General features: G+C 44.4%; 1 protein-coding gene across 3 annotated transcripts in view; it reads right to left on the reverse strand.

Annotated features, from left to right (window-relative positions):
• Window positions 1–26,657, reverse strand: part of LOC147677801 (ATP-binding cassette sub-family C member 12-like) — a 954,180-nt gene that overhangs the window by 45,091 nt on the left and 882,432 nt on the right. For all 3 annotated transcript variants that reach the window (XM_086945451.1, XM_086945452.1, XM_086945453.1), the window contains exon 30: window positions 7,590–7,754. In XM_086945451.1, coding sequence (XP_086801577.1) covers window positions 7,590–7,754 — 165 coding nt within the window. The remainder of the gene's footprint in view (window positions 1–7,589; window positions 7,755–26,657) is intronic.

Here is a 26,657-nt window from a genome sequence, read left to right on the forward strand (position 1 = left end):
AAGAGAGAGAAGGGCGTTTTCAATAAAAGGTATTATTTATTGAGCAGTCTTCCTTCTCATGCAAAAGAAATGAATTGCCACAATTGCAATACTTAATATAAAGTAAAGTACGTACAGTAAAAGGAGTATTATAAAATAATACTGTAAAAGCATTGATATGGTTTCTTAGCCATAAGACATTTTAAAATGGATAAAATATATACATACATATATACATAGGCTAACGTTCTCAACTGGTGCTTCTAAACTACGCCTACCCCGGTGTACCTGACCTAAGCCTAATACGTGGGAAGGAGTAAGTAAGTAGAGGTTAAGTTAAGTAGGTTTGTTGCCAAGTATCTGTTCAAGAATTCTCTCTAAAGGTTTAGTCAGCACTGTACCTTGGGAGTAGAATTTAGGAGGTCTGGTATCTCTCTCTCAGGACTCGATATCCCAGTCATCCGCAAGGGTAGGCTGGAAACGCCGGAGCTGGATTTTCTCTGCAGGAGAAAAGACAGCGTCTTTCTCAGCGCGTCAAAGAGGAGGGGCAGCGTCCGTGGGCTTCTCGCGTCTGCTGGGCTCTCGGAAAGTAGATTAGCTACTCTGTTCCAAAACCACCACCGTGTGTTTGCTTAAGGCAACATTGGTATATTTATACCTGAAAGGTGCCGAGTTTGACGTAAGGTTTGGACATAAGACGTCAATAAAGATGTCACTAAGAACTGGCAGTTCTTACAGTGCTCGCAGGAGTTCTATCACAAATCAAAACAAAGCGTGGGGATTTCCCAGGTTGCTGGAGGTTTGGTGTGTCGAAAGAACTCGGTGTGCTCTCTAGGAATCCAAGGAAGTAGCTTTTGCCATGCCTTGGACTGCAAGGGCGATTTACTGAAATATGGATCTGATTCTTATGCCATTATAGGGATATTATTGATTATAGCCGTACAGGAGCATAAAAGTCACAATATTGAATCGGGTTCCTAGATAAAACACATCAGAAGTAGGCCATAAAACAGCCCAAGGAACCACTACGGGAGCAGTGTTGAAAGCACGGAAAAGAAGAAACTGGCATCAGCGCATCAGAAGAGGGCTTATATCGACTCTGTCAACATCACATCCAGAGATGTCGCTAGAGAGTCGTTCATCACCCTCTACTGACGCTGCTGTAAAGAAATTCCAGATTCAGTCTGGCACCTCGGAAGAATTTTCAAGGTATGGAATTTGCGTCTAGATATCCCTATTAGATTCCAATTTCACAGTTAAAGAGGATTTATCATTAAAATGCCAGAGATATAAAACATGATGCAGCTACTCCTTTCTGGTAAGTCATTAAAGCTTGAAAGTGTTTTAAGGAATTCCTAATGCTAGCCTATCAGAGAAGTAGGCCTCAGTGTAGTGAAAAACTAATGTAGCTGTTTGTTACTACCAGGAACTGTAAAACTTAAAAATACATGTCTTACCTTTTAGCTATACAGTAGCCTACCCTGGGGGATACCTAGCACCTAATTTAAGGAGGACTTATGTGTAATTTGGTGACAATGCCCCAGCTTTTTGCCAGCATAGCACTGCCAAAGCAGTGCATGGTCCACCCACAGATTTACGAGGTCAACTCGTGTCTGGTGGGTTTTTCCTTTGCCTCAACATGACTGTGCCCTAAAAATGGGCACCGCAATGGGGAATCAAAAGCAGTTCCAGCACATCATGGGCTGTGAAGTCAATGCATAGCGAGAGCAGAACAATAAGAAGAGCCAACGCTCTAATAAAGGCCCTAAGTGGGAACACTGTCCTAGGCCAAAGCAGATGATCTCCTGAGAGTAATGATCATGCCACTCCTTTCATTGCCTTAGCTACCTTATCATGTTTTTTGAGGGGGGAGGGGGGGGGGGGGGGGGTTGTTGCTCTTGTTCACAGCCAAACATGCAAGCACTGTGTTTTCAGGATCAGATAAACGGAGGCCCCTATAAGGGATATTAAGTGTCAGAAACATATCTCAAAATGCTTATAAGGCATGCAGAAGATGTCCGCATAGAACAGGAAACCGGGCAACAGTGCATCTGCACAATGCAAGAAAACTATCCTCTATAGAATATAGACTTAGGTAGAAAACAAGCTTCAGAAAGAAGCCTGTTAGAACAGGTGCACATAGGGTCACAAAATAGTATACGTCCCAGTGGGAACCATAACCTGCCATTGACAATACTGGAAGAATAAAAGTACCTACAGAAGGCAAGAACAGCCCACGCAGTATCACCCATAGACTGAAAGGGAATTTGAAATGAAAAGTCAATGTGCTCTGCCCTGGAATGGCTCCTATGTGAATCATAAAGGGGTTTCCCCTTACAAACCTAGTATAGGAGAACTAGGGGAGCAGAGTGTGAAGTTAGGAGTAGGCTTCACCCTGACTATCACGAAATTGCTGCAAAGCAGAGTCAGCATGTGCACCGAACAGGCAGGCACCATCAAAAGGGATATTGATTAAGGTGGCTTGAAACAGCCTCCAAAAAACCAGAGGTGCATAGCCAGGCACTTCTATGTAACACCACAGAAGAATCCGTGGCTTGACCCACTAAATTAGTGGTATTCATACCACAACATATGATCAGTTTAGTTGCTTGTTGCCCATTTTGTAAACATTGGGAAAGTTCTTCCGGTTGTCATCCAGAACCGAAGGCAGCAGACATGTCAATGACTCTCACAATGCCTGCCAGAAGTGTATAGTGTCCTGGAATCTCTGTCAGGAGGGACATTTAGAAGAGAGGTGTAATCGTGGGAGACCGAAACAGCCTGAACCACCACACTGTGATGTGTAGGGTGTAGGAGAAGACAGGCCAGATCATTGGGGGCAGGACGGTGCCTGTACAAAATAGACCAATGCATTGGGGTTTCTGTATCAGATTTAACCCAAGCCCCCAACAAAATGTTGTATGCAGCTTTACTATAGGGGAACACCTGCTCCACCCCTGCTTGGCCCTGATGGAGGATGCAAATCAGGGGGTCAGTTGTCACCAAGGAAGTGTTGAATCCAAAATTACAGAAACACACCACATCATGTCAGCCAAAGAAGAGTTCATCTCTGAGGAAAGGCCCGGTGGGAAGGAGGCCTGTGAGGGGGAAGTCTCTAAGCCAGTAGCTTCACCCAGCTCAGTCAGCCAATTATACTGAAAGGAAGGTGGTGTGGCATTGTTGGAATTGTTGTCAGTGTCGGCTGATTGGTTAAAGGCACCGAAAGTGGGAACCCCGAAGGGCTGTGCACTGGCACCACAATAGATTTGACAATGGGATCAGAAGACCTAACTGAAGCTGAGGGCAAACCCACCAGCGTTGTCACAGTCAAGGCACTTCGCACATCCTTGGGGCCCAAATGCGCTGCAGGGGGAGATGAAGACTCAAAGATGGCATGAAGAGAAATATAATATTCTCACATCTGGGTCAGTCTTCACAGCTCCAGGGAAGATAGGGAGGTGCACGGTGACTCGCGTATCGAAACCTCTACCGAAGACTGGGAGGTGGCAGGGCAAGAGGCTTTACACGGTGAAACCGAAAGATGTAAATGTAAATGTAAATGTGTGGGACTTGTAAAGCGCACTGTTGCCCGTGAGCATCCTGGCGCTGAAGACAGCTGGGGAACCCGTCCTGGCTTTCCCTATGAGATGGTCCCTTCTGGGTATCTCCAAGGTGAAGCCAGGCATCCCCAGCGTCTGTGGGGGGCCGTTGTAGAGATGAGGCAAGCTTAATGCCCAGAGTTGCCGAGTGTGATCCATGGTTAGAGTAGGCACCGTGGCGAGATTTATCGAGTCCGTTGACCCTGGTCCACGACCCTGCCGCGTCGGGGATTGAGCCTCTAACCAGTGAGCCACACCACTCCACTCTGCCGCCACTAATCAGTGAGCCACACCACAACTTCGCCGCAACTTCAACCACCTGTGCCTGGACTTACCTCAGGACATCAACGGAGAGTGATGTCCATGTAAACGGCTCCTGGAATAGACCCACAAACTGATCATGGAGCGAGAAGGAGACCGAGGTCGATGGAAAGTCTTGGAAGTTTGCACCAGCCATGCCGCTAGTAGTTTAATGCAACATTCCCGCAGCACCTTCGGTGAGCGTCTGTGGCCAACCGTTGTGACCTACAGGAGACACAAGACTTAAAACCTGAAGACATAGAGGTCGAATGGCACACTGCTCCGTTGACAAAAACATCGAAGTAGGCCATAAAACGGCCCAAGGAACCACTACGGGAGCATTGTTGAAAGCACGGAAAAGAAGAAACTGGCATCAGCGCATCAGAAGAGGGCTTATATCGACTCTGTCAACATCACATCCAGAGACGTCGCTACAGAGTCGTTCATCACCCTCTACTGACGCTGCTGTAAAGAAATTCCAGATTCAGTCTGGCACCTCGAAAGAATTTTCAAGGTATGGAATTTGCATCTAGATCTCTCTATTAGATTCCAATTTTACAGTTAAAGAGGATTTATCATTAAAATGTCAGAGATATAAAACATGATGCAGCTACTCCTTTCTGGTAAGTCATTAAAGCTTGAAAGTCTTTTAAGGAATTCCTAATGCTAGCCTACCAGAGAAGTAGGCCTCACTGTAGTGAAAAACTAATGTAGCTGTTTGTTACTACCAGGAACTGTAAAACGTAAAAATACATGTCTTACCTTTTAGCTATACAGCAGCCTACTCTGGGGGATACCTAGCACCTAATTTAAGGGGGACTTATGTGTAATAAAACGTGAGTTTAAGGCTTGGCAAGTGGTTTTGAATGCCAAATCGAAGTGTCAGTAAACTGCACACCGATGCCATGCAATGGTAGGCCTGAAACAGGTTTGGAAGGCTACTTGTGTGGGTGTTACAACCAGTGATGCAGGCTCACTAGTAGCATTTAGATCACAGGCCCTGGGTATATGGTATACCAGTTTACAAGAGGCCTATAAGTAAATTAAAAATGCCAATCATGTATACACCAATGTCACTGTGTTAAGGGAAGAGAGCACATGCACTTTAGTACTGGTTAGGTGGTCAGAGTCCTATGCTCAACAACACCGATGTCAGAAAATGGGGAGTAGGAAGGCAACAAGTTTGGGGTGAGCCTTCAGAGACGGCCATTTTCCGAAAGTCACATTTATTATTTTTGATCACATTTTTGCCTTTAGATTTTTTCCTTTGGGAACATAGAAGTGTATCTCTTTAACCTGTCTAGCTTTACATTTGTTAGTGATGAATGCCTAGTGCAAAGAGAAGGGAATTTTTATGAGCCATAAGTCCAACAAGTCTGAATACGAAAAAAATCCTCAGTTCCTGGGAAGAGTACAAACAAGAACATATCCCCTTCGAGAAGAATGATGGTGAAGTGGAAGAAGCTCCAGGGAAAGATGAAGATTCTTTCCAAGGAGTAGCTTTGCATGTGTATGTCCTCTCGTGGTTTGATCCCATCAGAGCTGGAGACCTGTAAACTAACGCTAGAGGAGAACATGGTTGCCCTTGCTGCTGAGGAGAAAAATGCTACCCTAATAGCTGAGGAGAAAAAGGCAGCTGATGTTCTTGAAAAAATGAGAAGTCAGCTACCAACTTGGTTGCATGGATGAAATAGGCAGTGAAAGCATTGAAGGAGAGAACTTTGGACTTAGAGGAGCAGAAGGCCAGCTGGTCCATGAAAACCAACACTAAATGGACTTGAGGTCCGGAAGGGCATCAGAGTATAGCAAGGATGATAGCAGTAACACTAAGGCACAGTGAAAGGGTTTTTGCAAAGCCTACAGATCTTTTGCCAAGCTACATGTCTATGGATGACATACGTAAGTGGTTTACTGCTATGAGGTCACCTTGCTCATGCACAAAGTAGAACACAGGAGAAATTATTCAATAAATAAATTTTCATGAACTGTGTGTTTTGCTACACACGTTATTTACCCATCTCTTGTGGGAAGCCTGGATTGCCCTACTGTGTTTACACTCATCAAATAAATGGCATGAATATATAAAGAAACAATCAGATCTAAACGTAAAATCTCAAGATCACAGTCTAAAGGCTAGTTACTTTTTACAAGGGTCTATAACGGAACTGACCAAGTCCCTTTCCAAATGGTAAACACTCAGGGTCTGATTACAACTTTGGTGTTGATGCTCCAGCTTTTTGCCAGCACAGCACTGCCAAAGCCGTGCATGGTCTACCCACAGATTAACGAGGTCAACTCGTGTCTGGTGGGTTTTTCCTTTGCCTCGACATGACGGTGCCATAAAAATGGGCACCGCAATGGGAAATCAAAACCAGTTCCAGCACATCATGGGCCGTGAAGTCCATGCTGTGCTGGAACTTGGGGTGCATTCAAACAGTGTGGAACACGTTGTACCCCCTGAATCCATCTCTATGGCGATGGGGGTCACGTAGGGCTTCCTTTGTTTCCCAGTCGCCAGCCTTTTCTTGTCAGGCTCACCACGAGGAAAAGGCTTGCAGTGGGGAAACTCATAACCGCCAGGGAATCGCAGCTTCCTGGCACAGCGGTGGCTGTCCAAACAGCAGCCTCATAATACGGCAGCCGCAGGACTGCCACCAATGAGCCACTGTGAGTCTGGAAGTCGAAGACCACCAGGCTCGTGATTTGGCCCTCATGGATCAAAGTCCATCCGATCTTAAAAATATGTTTTCTCAGATTTATGCATCTTCACTCAGCAAATCTGCAAAATTTGTTGCTTATGTTTTGGATTTTGTGTTTGTGCTATCTATTTTACTGTTTGGTGTTTTTAATAAAATGGTAGGCTGGTGTTTAAGGAAATATTTTTTTAAACCAAATGAGCAAAGTTTACACTTGAAGGTAATGATGGGTATTTTCTGCTAATTACAAGCTGCCAAACAAGGAACAAATCGCTGTAGTTCCAATTTTTGGGTAGTTAATAATTTTCACAACTGTAGATGTTCTTTTCTTAAGACTAGACAGAGCTATCACTATTATTTCATGACTATATGACTGATTTAATGACATTCCGAGCACTGTGGTTGTCTGAATCCTTATACTTGACAATAGGTGTAAACCAAATATTCGGTCTGTTGGCTGAGCCTGCAAAATCTGTGGTGTATTATACTGCTAGTAACCTACATTGAATCGATACAGAGATATTATATTTATGCAAATCATTACAATATTTACTTTGAAAGATAAGCATTAAAACATCCCTGGAAGAGGTTAAGCTTCCTTAGCAGACCAAAGAGTATTGAATCACTCAAGACTATTGGATCACCTCATGAAATACCGATCTATAATTGCAGATGAAGCCTGTGGCTTTTTAGCCAATTTCTTTGGAAATGTGTACTGCAAAATGACAATCATGTTTTGTCAAACTTTTCACAGCAGTAGAATGACACCAAGCACTCAGCCCATAGGGGGTTTCAGACTTACTTGCTTCAAACACTACCTTGGTGCAATTAGGGCAGTTTACTTATTACTGGAAATTTCAAATGTCATCTTCTGCACTGCCTCTCAGAAAGGATAAGGTAAGGAGGGGATATCAAAATATTGATAGAACGAACCCATTCACCAAGATGTTGGTTTCCGACGCATCCCCCTAGTGATAGAAAAGTGTACATATTTCATGTTCTGTGTACAGCTTACCTGTCCATTGTCCATAACCAGGATGCGGTCACACTCCAGAACAGTGTTTATGCGATGAGCAATGGTTAACACTGTGCAGTCCTTGAATGCCTCCCGGATTGTCAATTGTATAAGATTATCTGTTTCTGAATCAATGGATGCTGTGGCTTCATCCAAAAGGATGATCTGTAAAATAAGGAGACTGGCATCAAATAACGGAACTGTCAATTGTAAAGCATGGCACAAACTAACCATAGCACTCATATGACAGAATAAGTACATTACACTATTGTTATTTTGAGATTCATCACAAAATTGTAATTCAGCACTATCGGCCAGCAGTATATATTTTAAATTCCTTTCAAAATATGTTTTATTAACCGGTTTCGTGCTCGCGTCGGCCATTGGCAGACGCAAACACTACCTCCCTTGTACTGCGCACGACCGTTGTCCGATGCAGCCCCTCCCACCTATTAGAATGCCCGCACTGCGGCGGAATTTGCACCGCGGTAAACTGGTTAATAAATGGCACAATCTTTTCCTGCAGAAGTGATATTCCTTAAAGACAATGCAATTTCCATGCTCAAAGCAAATTGCATTTAAGAGAGACACATGGCTTATCTGTCTTTCCCAGAGTCTGCCCTAGGCTAACGGAGAAAGTAAGCCTTGAAACTATGAACCTAGTTGTTCACCTTGAAACTGTGAGTCCAGTTCTTCACAATGAGTGCCATAACCAGCTTTCTTGACTCTCCTGCCTGAGTCAAATATGTACATTTGAAAAATATCTCCTCCTGACACTAAACCAAACACTTGTATCAATATCTCTTCCTAAGGTTTTTTATTTTATCTTCTATAAACTACATTTGCACCACCCTTTCTGTCAGGCTGTGGAAAACAACCAGATATTTTTATGAGGGACTTAATAAATTGGATAGTTAGAGGAGCTGACTACCCACCTTAAGTTAAAATATCAGTCCTTGTAAGACTGATTCCTCTAGGTCACTAAATAAAAAAATGGTCTCAACTTCCAGTACCTATGCACATGGCAGAAAGGCTTATAGTAGGGCAATGTGTAAATAATTTATGCGGTACAAAAGGGGGTGGTGATGGACGGAGCATCTGAACCAATCAAACACTCACACCCAGTCAACAGATCTGGGTTTAATCCACCACCGTTCTTTAGCCCACTCTGCCACTCCAGTTGAGACATGGCCATATGCAAATCGGTCTGACCCTGTGCCCCATGGGAACAGTTCAGCCCGAACTGCCAAGCCATGCCTTCTCTGGACCGGAAAGAAGCTTTCTAGAACCGGTTTCTGGCATTTCAGCCGTCTTCAGCCAGGCTTGCTTGAATCCAGTGGCAAAGTGAGCAAGGGACTCACGCCTGAGCATACCCTGCCAACTTATGGCAAACAAAGCGGTACAAAAGGGGGTGGTGATGGACAGAGCATCTGAACCAATCAAACACTCACACCCAGTCAACAGATCTGGGTTTAATCCATCACTGTTCTTTAGCCCACTCTGCCACCCCAGTTCAGACATGGTTATATGCAAATCAGTCTGACCTGTGCCCCATGGGAACTGTCCAGCCCGAACTGGCAAGCCATGCCTTCCCTGAACCGGAAACAAGCTTCCTAGGACCTAGAAAATGCGCGTATCCTCAATCTTTCACCTGTTCACAGGAAATCCACCGGAACAAAATCACTTGAGTGATTTCGTTCTGGTGGATTTCCTGTGGACATTTGAAAATTTGAGGATACGCACTCTTTCTTAAAAAACGCCACGAGAGGAAATACAAAGTTCAATATAATCCGCACTGTAAGCGCTTTGTGAGAGGGCGCAGTGATGAGTGATTAGAAACGAGATTCTTCACGTTTCATTGAAAACAAGATTCCGCTTTACAAATTGAACATAAGTGGATTTACAGCCGTGACTGAGATCTGAATCCTTGACAAGTGAGGTGGTAGCGTCCTGAATCCCAATAGAATAGTACAACAGTGCACAGAATATTTTTGCCTGAGCCTGAAGACATCGTAAGGGGCCAGGATTTCAGATACTAACAGACAAGTGACAAAGCCCTGATGAAAGTCCAGGAACTGGTTTCCTTGGACTAGAAATGCGTCGGCGCATCTGAAGGAGCTATTTATAACATCAAGCGTTCCAACTGGCTGTGGCCAGTTGTCAAGTTGTTTGGCAACTAAAAAAATGTTTTTGCTCTTTCTTTTTGACTTTGTACTTTTCCCTTTTTTTATGGATATAGATTAGCTCTATTGAAAATGTTTTAATTAATCCTTTTTTGTGTTGTGTATTATGTGTAGAATGTATGATAATTGTATATAAGAAATGTAGATATTTTTGTTTTGTAAATAGTTTTGTACAGGTCTAATTGAAATATATTGAATGTATTTTTTCCTTTTCTGTATAATTCATATGAAAAATAATTGAAAAATATTGAAGTAAAAAGCTATACACTGGAGATACCTGAGTCTTCAGCCCAGTCTCAAGCTTGGAAGTTTTCTCACAGTCTTCTGGAAGTCTTGAGGTGAAAACAGTTTTTCTGCCCCAGAATTTAATGGGTGGTAGAAGAAGTCCATCCAGACACAGTCAAGGGTTCAAGGACCTAAGGTACAGCAATCAATCTAGCAGTGGCCAGCAGTAGGATCAAGGTCAGGTCCACTTGTAGCTGGGTAGCTGGGCAGTTGCAGAAGCCTCTAGCAGCATGCTGTACCCCCGAAGCTTGAACAGGAGGTGAGCCATTATGACCATTGGAGTCCCCCTCTGCCTTGTGTACAAGAGTGACCAGGCTCACCACTTCAGGGCACATCTCTGTTAACAGTCAGCAGTTCCAGCCTTCTTCTGCTCCTCCTCAGGTCCATATAGTGTTCTGGAGAGGGTGCCAGGAGATGCCACATTTATATCTGATACTTGCTTTTTGGTGGGGATGACTCCAGGCCACTCCCTAACCTATGGGGTAAACGTTCTTAGACATAATACTACCCACATTTGTTCACAAATGTTCTTTTCTGCACTACTGCAAACAATACCACAGTGCTCCTTACTTCCAAGATGGTGAAATCCTTTTCTCTTGTGTAGAGCCTGGGTGCCCATCTAGAAGTGTGACAAGAATAACGAGCAGCCCCTTTTCTGTGGTCATTTAAAACCAGATGTGGGTGCAGCTCCCCTCCCAGTAGGAATAATGACTGGTGGAACAAAGGAAGGGACCTACCTAGGTGTCTTCTGATATCTTCCTGTGACAAAGGAGGCCCTTTTCAAGTAAATTCAGTTTGGGGCACAACCAAAATGGTCATCCTGTCAGAGGAAAAAAAAACTCCCACACCCAAGCATTGGTCATGTAAATAAACCTTTTGGAGCTTCAGGCCAGGAAAAGATATATTTTTGAAAAGTGTGTTTCCTTAATGTTTATACTTTTGTAATGTTTATCAAAAGTGTAACTTCACTATTAAATTGGACTTTTGATAAATATAAAACAGAGTTGTTGAATTATGTGTCTGGCTGGTCCCTACCCTGAGATAGCAGAATAAAGTTTTGAAATTATTTCCCAGTGCTTCTCTATGGACAAGCCTGCCTTCCTACAATTAAAATAGCTTGAGTGCTAGCCACTGTAAAACCAGGTTAACATTGATTTCTATATACCCTACTTATAAATATTAGACACCCTGCTGCTAGAACTGTCAGTCAAGGGTAGTCTTCTTCCAAACATTGTGTCTACTTACCTTCAATTTTCTGGGAGTTTTGCTTTTCTTGGCCTCAGGACTCTGTACACATCACCACTGCTAACCAGTGCTAGAGTGTTTGTGCTAACTCCCTTAAACCTGGTTTGATTGCCATATACCTAATTGGCATATTTAATTTACCTATACGTCCCTTGTAGAGTAGTATACCACATGCCCAGGCGCACTTAAATGCTACCAGTGGGCCTGCAGCACTTATTGTACCACACACTTAAGTAGCACCTTGTCCAGGCCTGCCATTCAAGTCTTAATGCAGAGTGACACTTACATGTCAACTTAACATTTAAACCCTTTGCCAAGCAGTAAACTCCACATGTATTGCATATACATCAACCCTAAGGTAGGCCCTAGGTAGGCCATATGGGAGGGTAGTGTGTAATTAAAAGTTTGGGCATGTACTTTCATGCTTTACATGTCCTGATATTGAAAACATCCAACTTCATTGTTCACTACTGTGAGGCCTACCCCTCCCATAGGATAACATTGGGGCTCCTTTATTACATTTAATAAGCTGTAATTCCTAATTAAGAAGAGGTAGATATGTTAAGTTTGGTACCTATGAAATTATAATGATAAACCCTCTTTAATGGCAACATTGGGTTTTAATTACAATTCTGAAAATGTCTCTTTTAGAAAGTTGGCATTTTCCTACCCTTAGCTCTTTGTGCCTGCAGCTTGTCTTGGGTCACATGACTAGGTGTGGCTCACAATTAGACTTTGTGAATTCATCCTAGACAGTCACACAATAGAGGGATTAGATGTGCTTCAGTGGGCCATCTGCATGTAGGATGGGGGCAGAGATTAGCAAAGCCCCACTTACACCTGAATAGCCTGTGCTTTGCCTTCACAAAAGTGCCTAACAACCCTGCATTGTCACTACACCAGTTTGGAGACAGTGCAGGGGAGTCAGAAAATGTCATGAACTTTGAAACACCCTCTCCAGAATCTTTCCCCACCTTCCAGAAGAAGGGCACCAGTTGGCATGTTGATATTATATGCACTATTCTAAAAAAAAATAACTCCGGTTTTACAAATTGGATTTTTTTGTCATTTTGGTGTCAGAAAAAAAATATTAAAATGTTCTCTATTTTTGTACATTGGTTTGGGATTTTTTTCTGCTGTGTTTCCACTTCATTCCTATTTGCGTGATACATAAATACTTGACACATTGCCTCTCAGTTAAGCCTGACTGCTTTTTTCGCAAGCTTCCCAGGATTAAGCACAGGTTCTTTTAGTAACTGTAGGTGGTTCACCATACAAGGGAGTGGGACTGTTGCTTGACCAGAGCTCACACCCCAGTCAACCAACAACCCAATGTTTCACTTCTGACTTATGGGCTACAAGGCCTACTTAGGAGTGACTTATTAATATTTAAAAGTAAGGTTTAGGCCTGTCAATAGGTCAAATGGTAGTTTTTACACTGCTTCATTCAGGCTGCAATCATAGGCCTAAAGTTATGTTTGCACTGCTACTGTAGAGGATGTAACAATAGGTGTTGCGGTCCACTTGTAGCAAGGTGAGGGTGCCTTCAAGGGGATTTATTTTGAACGTATTCAGTAATTTAAGGTGATTTTAAAAGGATGAATTAATAATCCTTATCAAAAACCAATTGGACACAGTAGAATTCTGATTCAATATAGAAACTCTGTTTCATCAAGACACAACATATTAACAACAACCCAAGGTGTATTAGAAAAATATGGTTTTTATCAAGAAATCATTTAGATTAATTATTTCATATACAGATAAGTGAACAAACAAGACTTAGGTCTGTGGGTACACACACAAGTAAATTAATACGTGACTCAACAGAACCTAAGAACACCTATCCCAAATCACACTGAATAAAACAAGACAGGGATAAGATGAAAGGTCACCTTTCATCTTATCCCTGTCTTGTTGTCTATATGTTGTGTTACTGAATATGTTTAAAATAAATCCCCTTGAAGGCACCCTCACCTTGCTACTTTAACTACCCAAGCCCTCAAGGGTATTTTTGGGCCGCTCACTTTTTGTTAAGCGGTCCACTTGTGACACTTAATTTACAGGCCCTGGGTAGACCTTGCAGTAATTTTCTAGTGACTGAAAGGTATGTTAAATACACCAATTTGTGATATGCAAATTTGACCTTGTTTAAAGGGGGAACACAAGCACTATACTTCTGGTTAGCATGGGTAGAGTGCATAGAGTTCGACATTCAGCAAAAACAGCTAGGGCAAATATCTGGGGTTACACTACGCAAAAGAAGGTCATCTTCTACAGACACCCTCTTTAATACACACACTTCATGGTCATCTAAATATGTGTGGACTAGTCACCCTGTCAAAGGTGCATATAGTTGCGGTCACACCAGACAGTGCCACTCATGGGAAGAGCCACGAAACATTGCTGGATGTATGACTTTGTGGAGCAATTTGCAGATGTTAAAGGTATGGATATGAGAGAGTATAGCACAAAATTATGTTGTTCGCATTCACTAGAAATGTATGAAGACTCTGACTTTTGCCTCCTCCAGCAAAAACTATGTTCCATAACACCAATGCTCTATCGTAAGCATGTACCTCCTCTACAAAAAACAAATCATTTTGGGCCAACTTTCTCAAGAACCAGCTCATTCTCCTTCCGACGATCAGAGCAGCTCCCATATATTTTCCATAGGACCATTTCCCTACCTAACCCATTTTCAGCCCCCACCCAATGGAAGCAACATTTAACATTACACATACACACTATCAGCAATCTGACAGCTCTGACTACTGACTCTGTAGTGGCCTTCAATTCAATCAGCACTCATCTCCATCACACTACCACTGGCACTCAATCCAAAAAGCCCAGCCCAAATGCAGTCATCAACTTCTTTAAAACAATTGCCATCCACAACTGTAGTCTATGCACAACCACTACAGACCACCAATTCAACTAACATCATCACTTATCAAACCAGTACGGACTACAAATTAAATAGATATTTCAAACTAAGCAGCAACTAGCAATCAATCCACCTGCCAGAACCTCTATCCAACCTCTATTGATGCAAGCAGCACTAATCCCCATTGCCTAGAAATGATACCAGAGATAACAGCAAACCCAAACAATCTGCACCAAAATACACTGATCCTGCCACTAGAATGTTACCACTACCCCACCCAATTAATACTATCAGCAATAGCTCCTAAGCATTTCCTTACCAATGCATTGTTGAGTTACAGTTTGAAAAATAATTACAACACAGAAAAGACAGGCACCCTATTTAGTTTTGAATAATTCACTTCTCGATTTCCCCTTTAACCTAACCAGTAACATGGTGTTTGTATTTGTTTCGGCTAAACACACACAGGTAACTGGGTCAAAACACATTAGGAGCCTCTGAGGATTAAATTGGAAGATAAACTAGATCCTGACACAAGGAAAGAATAAAAGACAGTGCAAAGGGGCCTTAGTGAGATGTGTTGGGAGGTATGCACACTAAGTACAGACATTTAAGTAAGTTGATGGATGTGCCCCACAGAACAGGAATTCGAATTGGGAAATGGATACAACACCCTGTGTCTGGGGAAGCTTCTAACAGTTTGAAGTAATACATAGGGGAGACAGATCCAGCCAGTGAATGTTTATATTTGCAGAAAGGGGTTCACAAATTACAAAAACCTCTTGATAAGAAATGAGTTACTTACATGTTACTCCACTTTCCCAATATTTTAATCTTTCATATATTCACATGCTTGAATCCTTCCCCGTCAGCAGGTTGGGAATCTTGGTTCATTTAAATAACAGTAAAGATTGGCAAAAGGGCCATGCTGCTGAACAACAGTGTTTGTTTAGTAGCACATCCACCTCATTTCAATCAACCCAAACTTCTGCCAACTAAGTGGATGTATCAGCTTTCTCAATCCCTCTAGAGTCCGCCAAAGCTCTGATTTCATAGGGCAAATTGTGGAAAGAGTAAATAATAAGTGAGCTTCTCCCTGGGGAGGAGGGAGGGTTGCATGTGAAAGATTCTAATGCTAGATAATTGGAGTTACAGATACATAACTAAATTCTTCTCCAACATGGATCACTCATATATACACATGTTTGAATCCGAATAGTAAACAGTTGTACATTAAAAAATATGGCAAAAACAGGAAGCAGGTCCACCTTTACTGAAAAAGGTTTCCCACCACTGCATCAGCTTCTGCACCCATGTCAAGGCAGAAGTGCTTCATGCTGCAGTTGACACTATGCTCTGGATGGAATGCACCCCACTTTTCAATGGAGTGGACAATTAGCCTTGGTGTTAAAAAAGACAATGCAGGCTGAGATCAAACATACTGTCCCCTGAATGGACAGAGGGTGACCTCTTCTTGGCGGTCCAAAAGAGACAAGGAGCTGATCTGGAGAGCGCGTGTCTTTACTTCTATGAATGTAGAGCCTGAGGCATTATTGTAAATCCAATTACTGTAATAAATCTTTCTGCTGACTTAGATGGGCTTGGGAAGAAAGATCCATAGCAGCGGTGATTCAATCAAGTGAAAGTTAGTAGAACCTTCGATTATGAACTTAGCATGTGTCCTCAGGATATATTTTTCCTTTGTGAATCAAAAGAAAGGTTCTGTGATTCGGAATACTAGCATTTCCACTACCTTCCTAGCAGATGTTAAATATAGAGCTATTTTAGATTTGCTATGTGCATTAGTTCAGAGGAAGGTTGCATTAACTGACTGAGGACAGAATTGAGCTGCCAAGGAACTGGAGGGTGTTGTATAAGTAGAAATGCCTTGACAAACCCTTTCATAAATTACTTTATGAACTACTGAGAGAAAATTGTTGCATTTGCAAATGAATCTTCTTTTCGGGTGCAGTTTTGAGAAACAATTTTATGCGACCTACTTTTGGAAAGAGGCTGCCCCCGAAAAATGCTTAAACATGCTACAAAGCGCTCCTGGTATACTCCAAGAGAGGAACTACTTATTAATAGATATAAGCAACTGCTTGATAGATTGGTATGTGTCAACACCTACAGCCCTCACACTCACAAGTTCAGACAAATAATTCTTAACAACTGGCACCTTCTCTCACAACTTGAATGTCCAATGGATAAACCTATGTTTGCAATGAACAAAGGCAAGAGCATAGGGCAAAATATAATAAGGGCGGACTTGGCGTCAAAATCACTGGAGTAATTTACGAAAACAATGGAACTTAAAACCAATAGAAGGTCGCAACAAATGTGGTAATTGCTGTTTGTGAATCAAGGATTAAAGGTGCGGGATTTGTTCAAAGAAGGGTAAAATGGAAACGTAAAGAGTTTTCAAATTGCAAAACAAAAAATACCATCTACGCCACCAAGTGCCCTTGTGCAAAATTGTATATAGGGAAAACCAATCAACAAATAAACCAAAGGATCGTCCAACACAAATCTAGAATAGAATACAAGTACATACAGAGCCGATGGTAACGCATTTTATGGAGAAAAATCACTCTGAGAAAGACTTTACTTGGACAGTATTTTCGGTAATAACAAAAGCACCCAGGGGAGGCAATGTAGAAACGTTATTGTTACAAAAGAAAGCATATCTCATTTTAAAGTGTAACAGCGCCCAGAATGCTTTGGAAATCACTGCCCTCTGCTTTCAAAAATACTGGTAATTTTCAATCCTTCAAGAAATCACTGAAAACTTTTTTATTTGTAGCCTGGTTTCTTCCCCCCCTCTTTTCACTGTCTAGAACTTGATCCTGGCTCTTTGGTAAAGCATAAGCGCGGAGATACTTCGGGGGTTGACTTCCTGCGCTATACAAGCATACAAATAAATAAATAAATGTGCTTAATTAAATGACGGAGATATGAAAAACCGCAGGTTGAGGCACCAGCAAGCTTGAATGTAAAGAACTGTAAATTTCAGCTCCCAGAATACAACACAAACAGAAAAGTTGAACTTGGAATAATTTCATGACCAGAAAAGACCAATAACGTGAAATGTTGTTCACCATTCATACGGAATACCAGCAGAACAATAACGATTTTTACTAAAAAGAAGCACTTCCAGCTTCTGAAAAAAAGACCTACCACTTTAAAAACGAATCAAGAGGCGTACCGGAAATAATGATTTGAAATGACCCGTTAGATATTCACCGTTTTGGAAAGGAAACGCTGCTTACAATATCGCCTCTATTCAAAAGTACGTGTAGACAAGATGTAGAAGCTCAGATCTATCGCAAAACCGCTAAACAAACATTGAGGTAACCGCAAATAAACACTGATGCAACTGCTTTACGTTTCAGAAATCGGAAACAAGATTCAGTAACTGAAGGCTGAAGGAAAGGCAGCCTGTCGAAACCACTTCTTCTACCGGGTGTTTCTCTGGTACACAATGTTGCAGCGAGGCGGTCACACGAGAATGACAAGCATTTACAATGCAATGGTCTCGGCATCATTAAAGGTGGAGCTATTGGCATTGCTCATGACATTTCTTTTTTTTCTTTAAATCATAAATAGATGGCATTGTCATTTACATTGCCAATACACAGCACTCTGCACTCAACAGCACACACCACTCTGCACTCAACAGCACACACCACTCTGCACTCAACAGCACACACCACTCTGCACTCAACAGCACACACCACTCTGCACCTGCACTCACTGCTCTGCACACTCGCTCTGCACTCACTACTCTGCATTTCGCACTCACTACTCACTGCTCTGCACTCACTGCTCTGCACTCACTGCTCTGCACTCACTGCTCTGCACTCACTACTCACTACTCTGCACTCACCACTCACTACTCACCACTCACTACTCACTACTCACCACTCACCACTCACTACTCATTACTCTGTACTCACTACTCACTACTCTGTACTCACTACTCGTTACTCTGCACTCACTATTCACTACTCTGCACTCACTACTCACTACTCTGCACTCACTACTCACTACTCTGTACTCACTACTCTGCACTCACTACTCACTACTCACTACTCTGTACTCACTACTCTGCACTCACTACTCACTACTCTGCACTCACTACTCTGCACTCACTACTCACTACTCTGCACTCACTACTCTGCACTCACTACTCTGCACTCACTACTCACTACTCTGCACTCACTACTCACTACTCTGCACTCACTACTCACTACTCTGCACTCACTACTCACTACTCTGCACTCACTACTCTGCACTCACTACTCTGCACTCACTACTCACTACTCTGCACTCACTACTCACTACTCTGCACTCACTACTCACTACTCTGCACTCACTACTCTGCACTCACTACTCTGCAATCTGCACTCACTACTCTGCACTCACTACTCTGCAATGTGCACTCACTACTCTGCACTCACTACTCTGCAATGTGCACTCACTACTCTGCACTTACTACTCTGCACTCACTACTCACTACTCTGCACTCACTACTCTGCACTCACTACTCTGCACTCACTACTCACTACTCTGCACTCACTACTCACTACTCTGCACTCATTACTCACTACTCTGCACTCACTACTCACTACTCTGCACTCACTACTCACTACTCTGCACTCACTACTCACTACTCTGCACTCACTACTCTGCACTCACTACTCACTACTCTGCACTCACTACTCTGCACTCACTACTCTGCACTCACTACTCACTACTCTGCACTCACTACTCTGCACTCACTACTCACTACTCTGCACTCACTACTCTGCACTCACTACTCTGCACTCACTACTCTGCACTCACTACTCACTACTCTGCACTCACTACTCACTACTCTGCACTCACTACTCTGCAATCTGCACTCACTACTCTGTACTCACTACTCACTACTCTGCACTCACTACTCACTACTCTGCACTCACTACTCTGCACTCACTACTCACTACTCTGCACTCACTACTCTGCATTCACTACTCTGCACTCACTACTCTGCACTCACTACTCACTACTCTGCACTCACTACTCACTACTCTGCACTCACTACTCTGCACTCACTACTCACTACTCTGCACTCACTACTCTGCACTCACTACTCACTACTCTGAACTCACTACTCACTACTCTGAACTCACTACTCACTACTCTGAACTCACTACTCACTACTCTGCACTCACTACTCACTACTCTGCACTCACTACTCACTACTCTGCACTCACTACTCACTACTCTGCACTCACTACTCTGCACTCACTACTCACTACTCTGCACTCACTACTCACTACTCTGCACTCACTACTCTGCACTCACTACTCTGCACTCACTACTCTGCACTCACTACTCTGCACTCACTACTCACTACTCTGCACTCACTACTCACTACTCTGCACTCACTACTCTGCAATCTGCACTCACTACTCTGCACTCACTACTCACTACTCTGCACTCACTACTCACTACTCTGCACTCACTACTCACTACTCTGCACTCACTACTCTGCACTCACTACTCTGCACTCACTACTCTGCACTCACTACTCTGCACTCACTACTCTGCACTCACTACTCACTACTCTGCACTCACTACTCTGCACTCACTACTCACTACTCTGCACTCACTACTCACTACTCTGCACTCACTACTCACTACTCTGCACTCACTACTCTGCACTCACTACTCTGCACTCACTACTCTGCACTCACTACTCTGCACTCACTACTCACTACTCTGCACTCACTACTCACTACTCTGCACTCACTACTCTGCAATCTGCACTCACTACTCTGTACTCACTACTCACTACTCTGCACTCACTACTCACTACTCTGCACTCACTACTCTGCACTCACTACTCACTACTCTGCACTCACTACTCTGCACTCACTACTCACTACTCTGCACTCACTACTCACTACTCTGCACTCACTACTCTGCACTCACTACTCACTACTCTGCACTCACTACTCTGCACTCACTACTCACTACTCTGAACTCACTACTCACTACTCTGAACTCACTACTCACTACTCTGAACTCACTACTCACTACTCTGCACTCACTACTCACTACTCTGCACTCACTACTCACTACTCTGCACTCACTACTCACTACTCTGCACTCACTACTCTGCACTCACTACTCACTACTCTGCACTCACTACTCACTACTCTGCACTCACTACTCACTACTCTGCACTCACTACTCACTACTCTGCACTCACTACTCACTACTCTGCACTCACTACTCTGCAATCTGCACTCACTACTCTGCACTCACTACTCACTACTCTGCACTCACTACTCACTACTCTGCACTCACTACTCACTACTCTGCACTCACTACTCACTACTCTGCACTCACTACTCACTACTCTGCACTCACTACTCTGCACTCACTACTCACTACTCTGCACTCACTACTCTGCACTCACTACTCTGCACTCACTACTCTGCACTCACTACTCACTACTCTGCACTCACTACTCACTACTCTGCACTCACTACTCTGCAATCTGCACTCACTACTCTGCACTCACTACTCACTACTCTGCACTCACTACTCTGCACTCTGCACTCACTACTCACTACTCTGCACTCACTACTCTGCACTCACTACTCTGCACTCACTACTCTGCACTCACTACTCACTACTCTGCACTCACTACTCTGCACACACTACTCACTACTCTGCACTCACTACTCACTACTCTGCACTCACTACTCTGCACTCACTACTCTGCACTCACTACTCACTACTCTGCACTCACTACTCACTACTCTGCACTCACTACTCACTACTCTGCACTCACTACTCTGCACTCACTACTCACTACTCTGCACTCACTACTCACTACTCTGCACTCACTACTCTGCACTCACTACTCTGCACTCACTACTCACTACTCTGCACTCACTACTCACTACTCTGCACTCACTACTCACTACTCTGCACTCACTACTCACTACTCTGCACTCACTACTCACCACTCACTACTCTGCACTCACTACTCACTACTCTGCACTCACTACTCTGCACTCACTACTCACTACTCTGCACTCACTACTCTGCACTCACTACTCTGCACTCACTACTCTGCACTCACTACTCTGCACTCACTACTCACTACTCTGAACTCACTACTCAGAACTCACTACTCACTACTCTGCACTCACTACTCACTACTCTGCACTCACTACTCACTACTCTGCACTCACTACTCTGCACTCACTACTCTGCACTCACTACTCACTACTCTGCACTCACTACTCTGCACTCACTACTCACTACTCTGCACTCACTACTCTGCACTCACTACTCTGCACTCACTACTCATTACACACTACTCTGCACTCATTACTCTGCACTCACTACTCACTACTCTGCACTCACTACTCACTACTCTGCACTCACTACTCACTACTCTGCACTCACTACTCTGCACTCACTACTCACTACTCTGCACTCACTACTCTGCACTCACTACTCTGCACTCACTACTCACCACTCACTACTCACTACTCTGCACTCACTACTCTGCACTCACTACTCTGCACTCACTACTCTGCACTCACTACTCTGCACTCACTACTCTGCACTCACTACTCTGCACTCTGCACTCACTACTCTGCACTCACTACTCTGCACTCACTACTCTGCACTCTGCACTCACTACTCTACACTCACTACTCTGCACTCACTACTCTGCACTCACTACTCACTACTCTGCACTCACTACTCTGCACTCACTACTCTGCACTCACTACTCTGCACTCACTACTCTGCACTCACTACTCACTACTCACTACTCTGCACTCACTACTCTGCACTCACTACTCTGCACTCACTACTCTGCACTCACTACTCACGACTCTGCACTCACTACTCACTACTCTGCACTCACTACTCTGCACTCACTACTCTGCACTCACTACTCTGCACTCACTACTCACTACTCTGCACTCACTACTCACGACTCTGCACTCACTACTCACTACTCTGCACTCACTACTCTGCACTCACTACTCTGCACTCACTACTCTGCACTCACTACTCACCACTCACTACTCTGCACTCACTACTCTGCACTCACTACTCTGCACTCACTACTCTGCACTCACTACTCACTACTCTGCACTCACTACTCACTACTCTGCACTCACTACTCTGCACTCACTACTCACTACTCTGCACTCACTACTCTGCACTCACTACTCTGCACTCACTACTCACCACTCACTACTCACTACTCTGCACTCACTACTCTGCACTCACTACTCTGCACTCACTACTCTGCACTCACTACTCTGCACTCTGCACTCACTACTCTGCACTCACTACTCTGCACTCACTACTCTGCACTCTGCACTCACTACTCTACACTCACTACTCTGCACTCACTACTCACTACTCTGCACTCACTACTCACTACTCTGCACTCACTACTCACTACTCACTACTCTGCACTCACTACTCTGCACTCACTACTCTGCACTCACTACTCTGCACTCACTACTCACGACTCTGCACTCACTACTCACTACTCTGCACTCACTACTCTGCACTCACTACTCTGCACTCACTACTCTGCACTCACTACTCACTACTCTGCACTCACTACTCACGACTCTGCACTCACTACTCACTACTCTGCACTCACTACTCTGCACTCACTACTCTGCACTCACTACTCTGCACTCACTACTCACTACTCTGCACTCACTACTCACTACTCTGCACTCACTACTCACTACTCTGCACTCACTACTCTGCACTCACTACTCACCACTCACTACTCACCACTCACTACTCACTACTCTGCACTCACTACTCTGCACTCACTACTCTGCACTCACTACTCTGCACTCACTACTCTGCACTCACTACTCTGCACTCACTACTCTGCACTCTGCACTCACTACTCTGCACTCACTACTCTGCACTCACTACTCTGCACTCACTACTCTGCACTCACTACTCTGCACTCTGCACTCACTACTCTGCACTCACTACTCTGCACTCACTACTCACTACTCTGCACTCACTACTCTGCACTCACTACTCTGCACTCACTACTCTGCACTCACTACTCTGCACTCTGCACTCACTACTCTGCACTCACTACTCTGCATTCACTACTCACCACTCACTACTCACTACTCACCACTCACTACTCACCACTCACTACTCTGCTCTGCACTCACTACTCACTACTCTGCACTCACTACTCTGCACTCACTACTCACTACTCTGCACTCACTACTCTGCACTCACTACTCACTACTCTGCACTCACTACTCTGCACTCACTACTCTGCACTCACTACTCTGCACTCACTACTCACCACTCACTACTCACTACTCTGCACTCACTACTCACTACTCTGCACTCACTACTCTGCACTCACTACTCTGCACTCACTACTCTGCACTCACTACTCTGCACTCACTACTCTGCACTCTGCACTCACTACTCTGCACTCACTACTCTGCACTCTGCACTCACTACTCTGCACTCACTACTCTGCACTCACTACTCACTACTCTGCACTCACTACTCTGCACTCACTACTCTGCACTCACTACTCTGCACTCACTACTCTGCACTCACTACTCTGCACTCACTACTCACCACTCACTACTCACTACTCACCACTCACTACTCACCACTCACTACTCTGCTCTGCACTCACTACTCACTACTCTGCACTCACTACTCTGCACTCTACTCTGCACTCACTACTCTGCACTCACTACTCTGCACTCTGCACTCACTACTCTGCACTCACTACTCACTACTCTGCACTCACTACTCTGCACTCACTACTCTGCACTCACTACTCTGCACTCACTACTCACTACTCTGAACTCACTACTCAGAACTCACTACTCACTACTCTGCACTCACTACTCACTACTCTGCACTCACTACTCACTACTCTGCACTCACTACTCTGCACTCACTACTCTGCACTCACTACTCACTACTCTGCACTCACTACTCTGCACTCACTACTCTGCACTCACTACTCACTACTCTGCACTCACTACTCTGCACTCACTACTCTGCACTCACTACTCTGCACTCACTACTCATTACACACTACTCTGCACTCATTACTCTGCACTCACTACTCACTACTCTGCACTCACTACTCACTACTCTGCACTCACTACTCACTACTCTGCACTCACTACTCTGCACTCACTACTCACTACTCTGCACTCACTACTCTGCACTCACTACTCACCACTCACTACTCACTACTCTGCACTCACTACTCTGCACTCACTACTCTGCACTCACTACTCTGCACTCACTACTCTGCACTCTGCACTCACTACTCTGCACTCACTACTCTGCACTCACTACTCTGCACTCTGCACTCACTACTCTACACTCACTACTCTGCACTCACTACTCACTACTCTGCACTCACTACTCTGCACTCACTACTCTGCACTCACTACTCACGACTCTGCACTCACTACTCACTACTCTGCACTCACTACTCTGCACTCACTACTCTGCACTCACTACTCTGCACTCACTACTCACTACTCTGCACTCACTACTCACGACTCTGCACTCACTACTCACTACTCTGCACTCACTACTCTGCACTCACTACTCTGCACTCACTACTCACTACTCTGCACTCACTACTCACTACTCTGCACTCACTACTCACTACTCTGCACTCACTACTCTGCACTCACTACTCACCACTCACTACTCACTACTCTGCACTCACTACTCTGCACTCACTACTCTGCACTCACTACTCTGCACTCACTACTCATTACACACTACTCTGCACTCATTACTCTGCACTCACTACTCACTACTCTGCACTCACTACTCACTACTCTGCACTCACTACTCACTACTCTGCACTCACTACTCTGCACTCACTACTCACTACTCTGCACTCACTACTCTGCACTCACTACTCTGCACTCACTACTCACCACTCACTACTCACTACTCTGCACTCACTACTCTGCACTCACTACTCTGCACTCACTACTCTGCACTCACTACTCTGCACTCACTACTCTGCACTCTGCACTCACTACTCTGCACTCACTACTCTGCACTCACTACTCTGCACTCTGCACTCACTACTCTACACTCACTACTCTGCACTCACTACTCACTACTCTGCACTCACTACTCACTACTCTGCACTCACTACTCTGCACTCACTACTCTGCACTCACTACTCTGCACTCACTACTCACTACTCTGCACTCACTACTCTGCACTCACTACTCTGCACTCACTACTCTGCACTCACTACTCACGACTCTGCACTCACTACTCACTACTCTGCACTCACTACTCTGCACTCACTACTCTGCACTCACTACTCTGCACTCACTACTCACTACTCTGCACTCACTACTCACGACTCTGCACTCACTACTCACTACTCTGCACTCACTACTCTGCACTCACTACTCTGCACTCACTACTCACTACTCTGCACTCACTACTCACTACTCTGCACTCACTACTCACTACTCTGCACTCACTACTCTGCACTCACTACTCACCACTCACTACTCACTACTCTGCACTCACTACTCTGCACTCACTACTCTGCACTCACTACTCTGCACTCACTACTCTGCACTCACTACTCTGCACTCTGCACTCACTACTCTGCACTCACTACTCTGCACTCACTACTCTGCACTCACTACTCTGCACTCACTACTCTGCACTCTGCACTCACTACTCTGCACTCACTACTCTGCACTCACTACTCACTACTCTGCACTCACTACTCTGCACTCACTACTCTGCACTCACTACTCTGCACTCACTACTCTGCACTCTGCACTCACTACTCTGCACTCACTACTCTGCATTCACTACTCACCACTCACTACTCACCACTCACTACTCACCACTCACTACTCACCACTCACTACTCTGCTCTGCACTCACTACTCACTACTCTGCACTCACTACTCTGCACTCACTACTCACTACTCTGCACTCACTACTCTGCACTCACTACTCACTACTCTGCACTCACTACTCTGCACTCACTACTCTGCACTCACTACTCTGCACTCACTACTCACCACTCACTACTCACTACTCTGCACTCACTACTCACTACTCTGCACTCACTACTCTGCACTCACTACTCTGCACTCACTACTCTGCACTCACTACTCACCACTCACTACTCACCACTCACTACTCACTACTCACCACTCACTACTCTGCACTCACTACTCACTACTCTGCACTCACTACTCTGCACTCACTACTCTGCACTCACTACTCTGCACTCACTACTCTGCACTCTGCACTCACTACTCTGCACTCACTACTCTGCACTCTGCACTCACTACTCTGCACTCACTACTCTGCACTCACTACTCACTACTCTGCACTCACTACTCTGCACTCACT

Source organism: Lissotriton vulgaris, chromosome 12, assembly GCF_964263255.1.
Source record: "Lissotriton vulgaris chromosome 12, aLisVul1.2, whole genome shotgun sequence".
Taxonomy (NCBI): Eukaryota; Metazoa; Chordata; class Amphibia; order Caudata; family Salamandridae; genus Lissotriton; species Lissotriton vulgaris.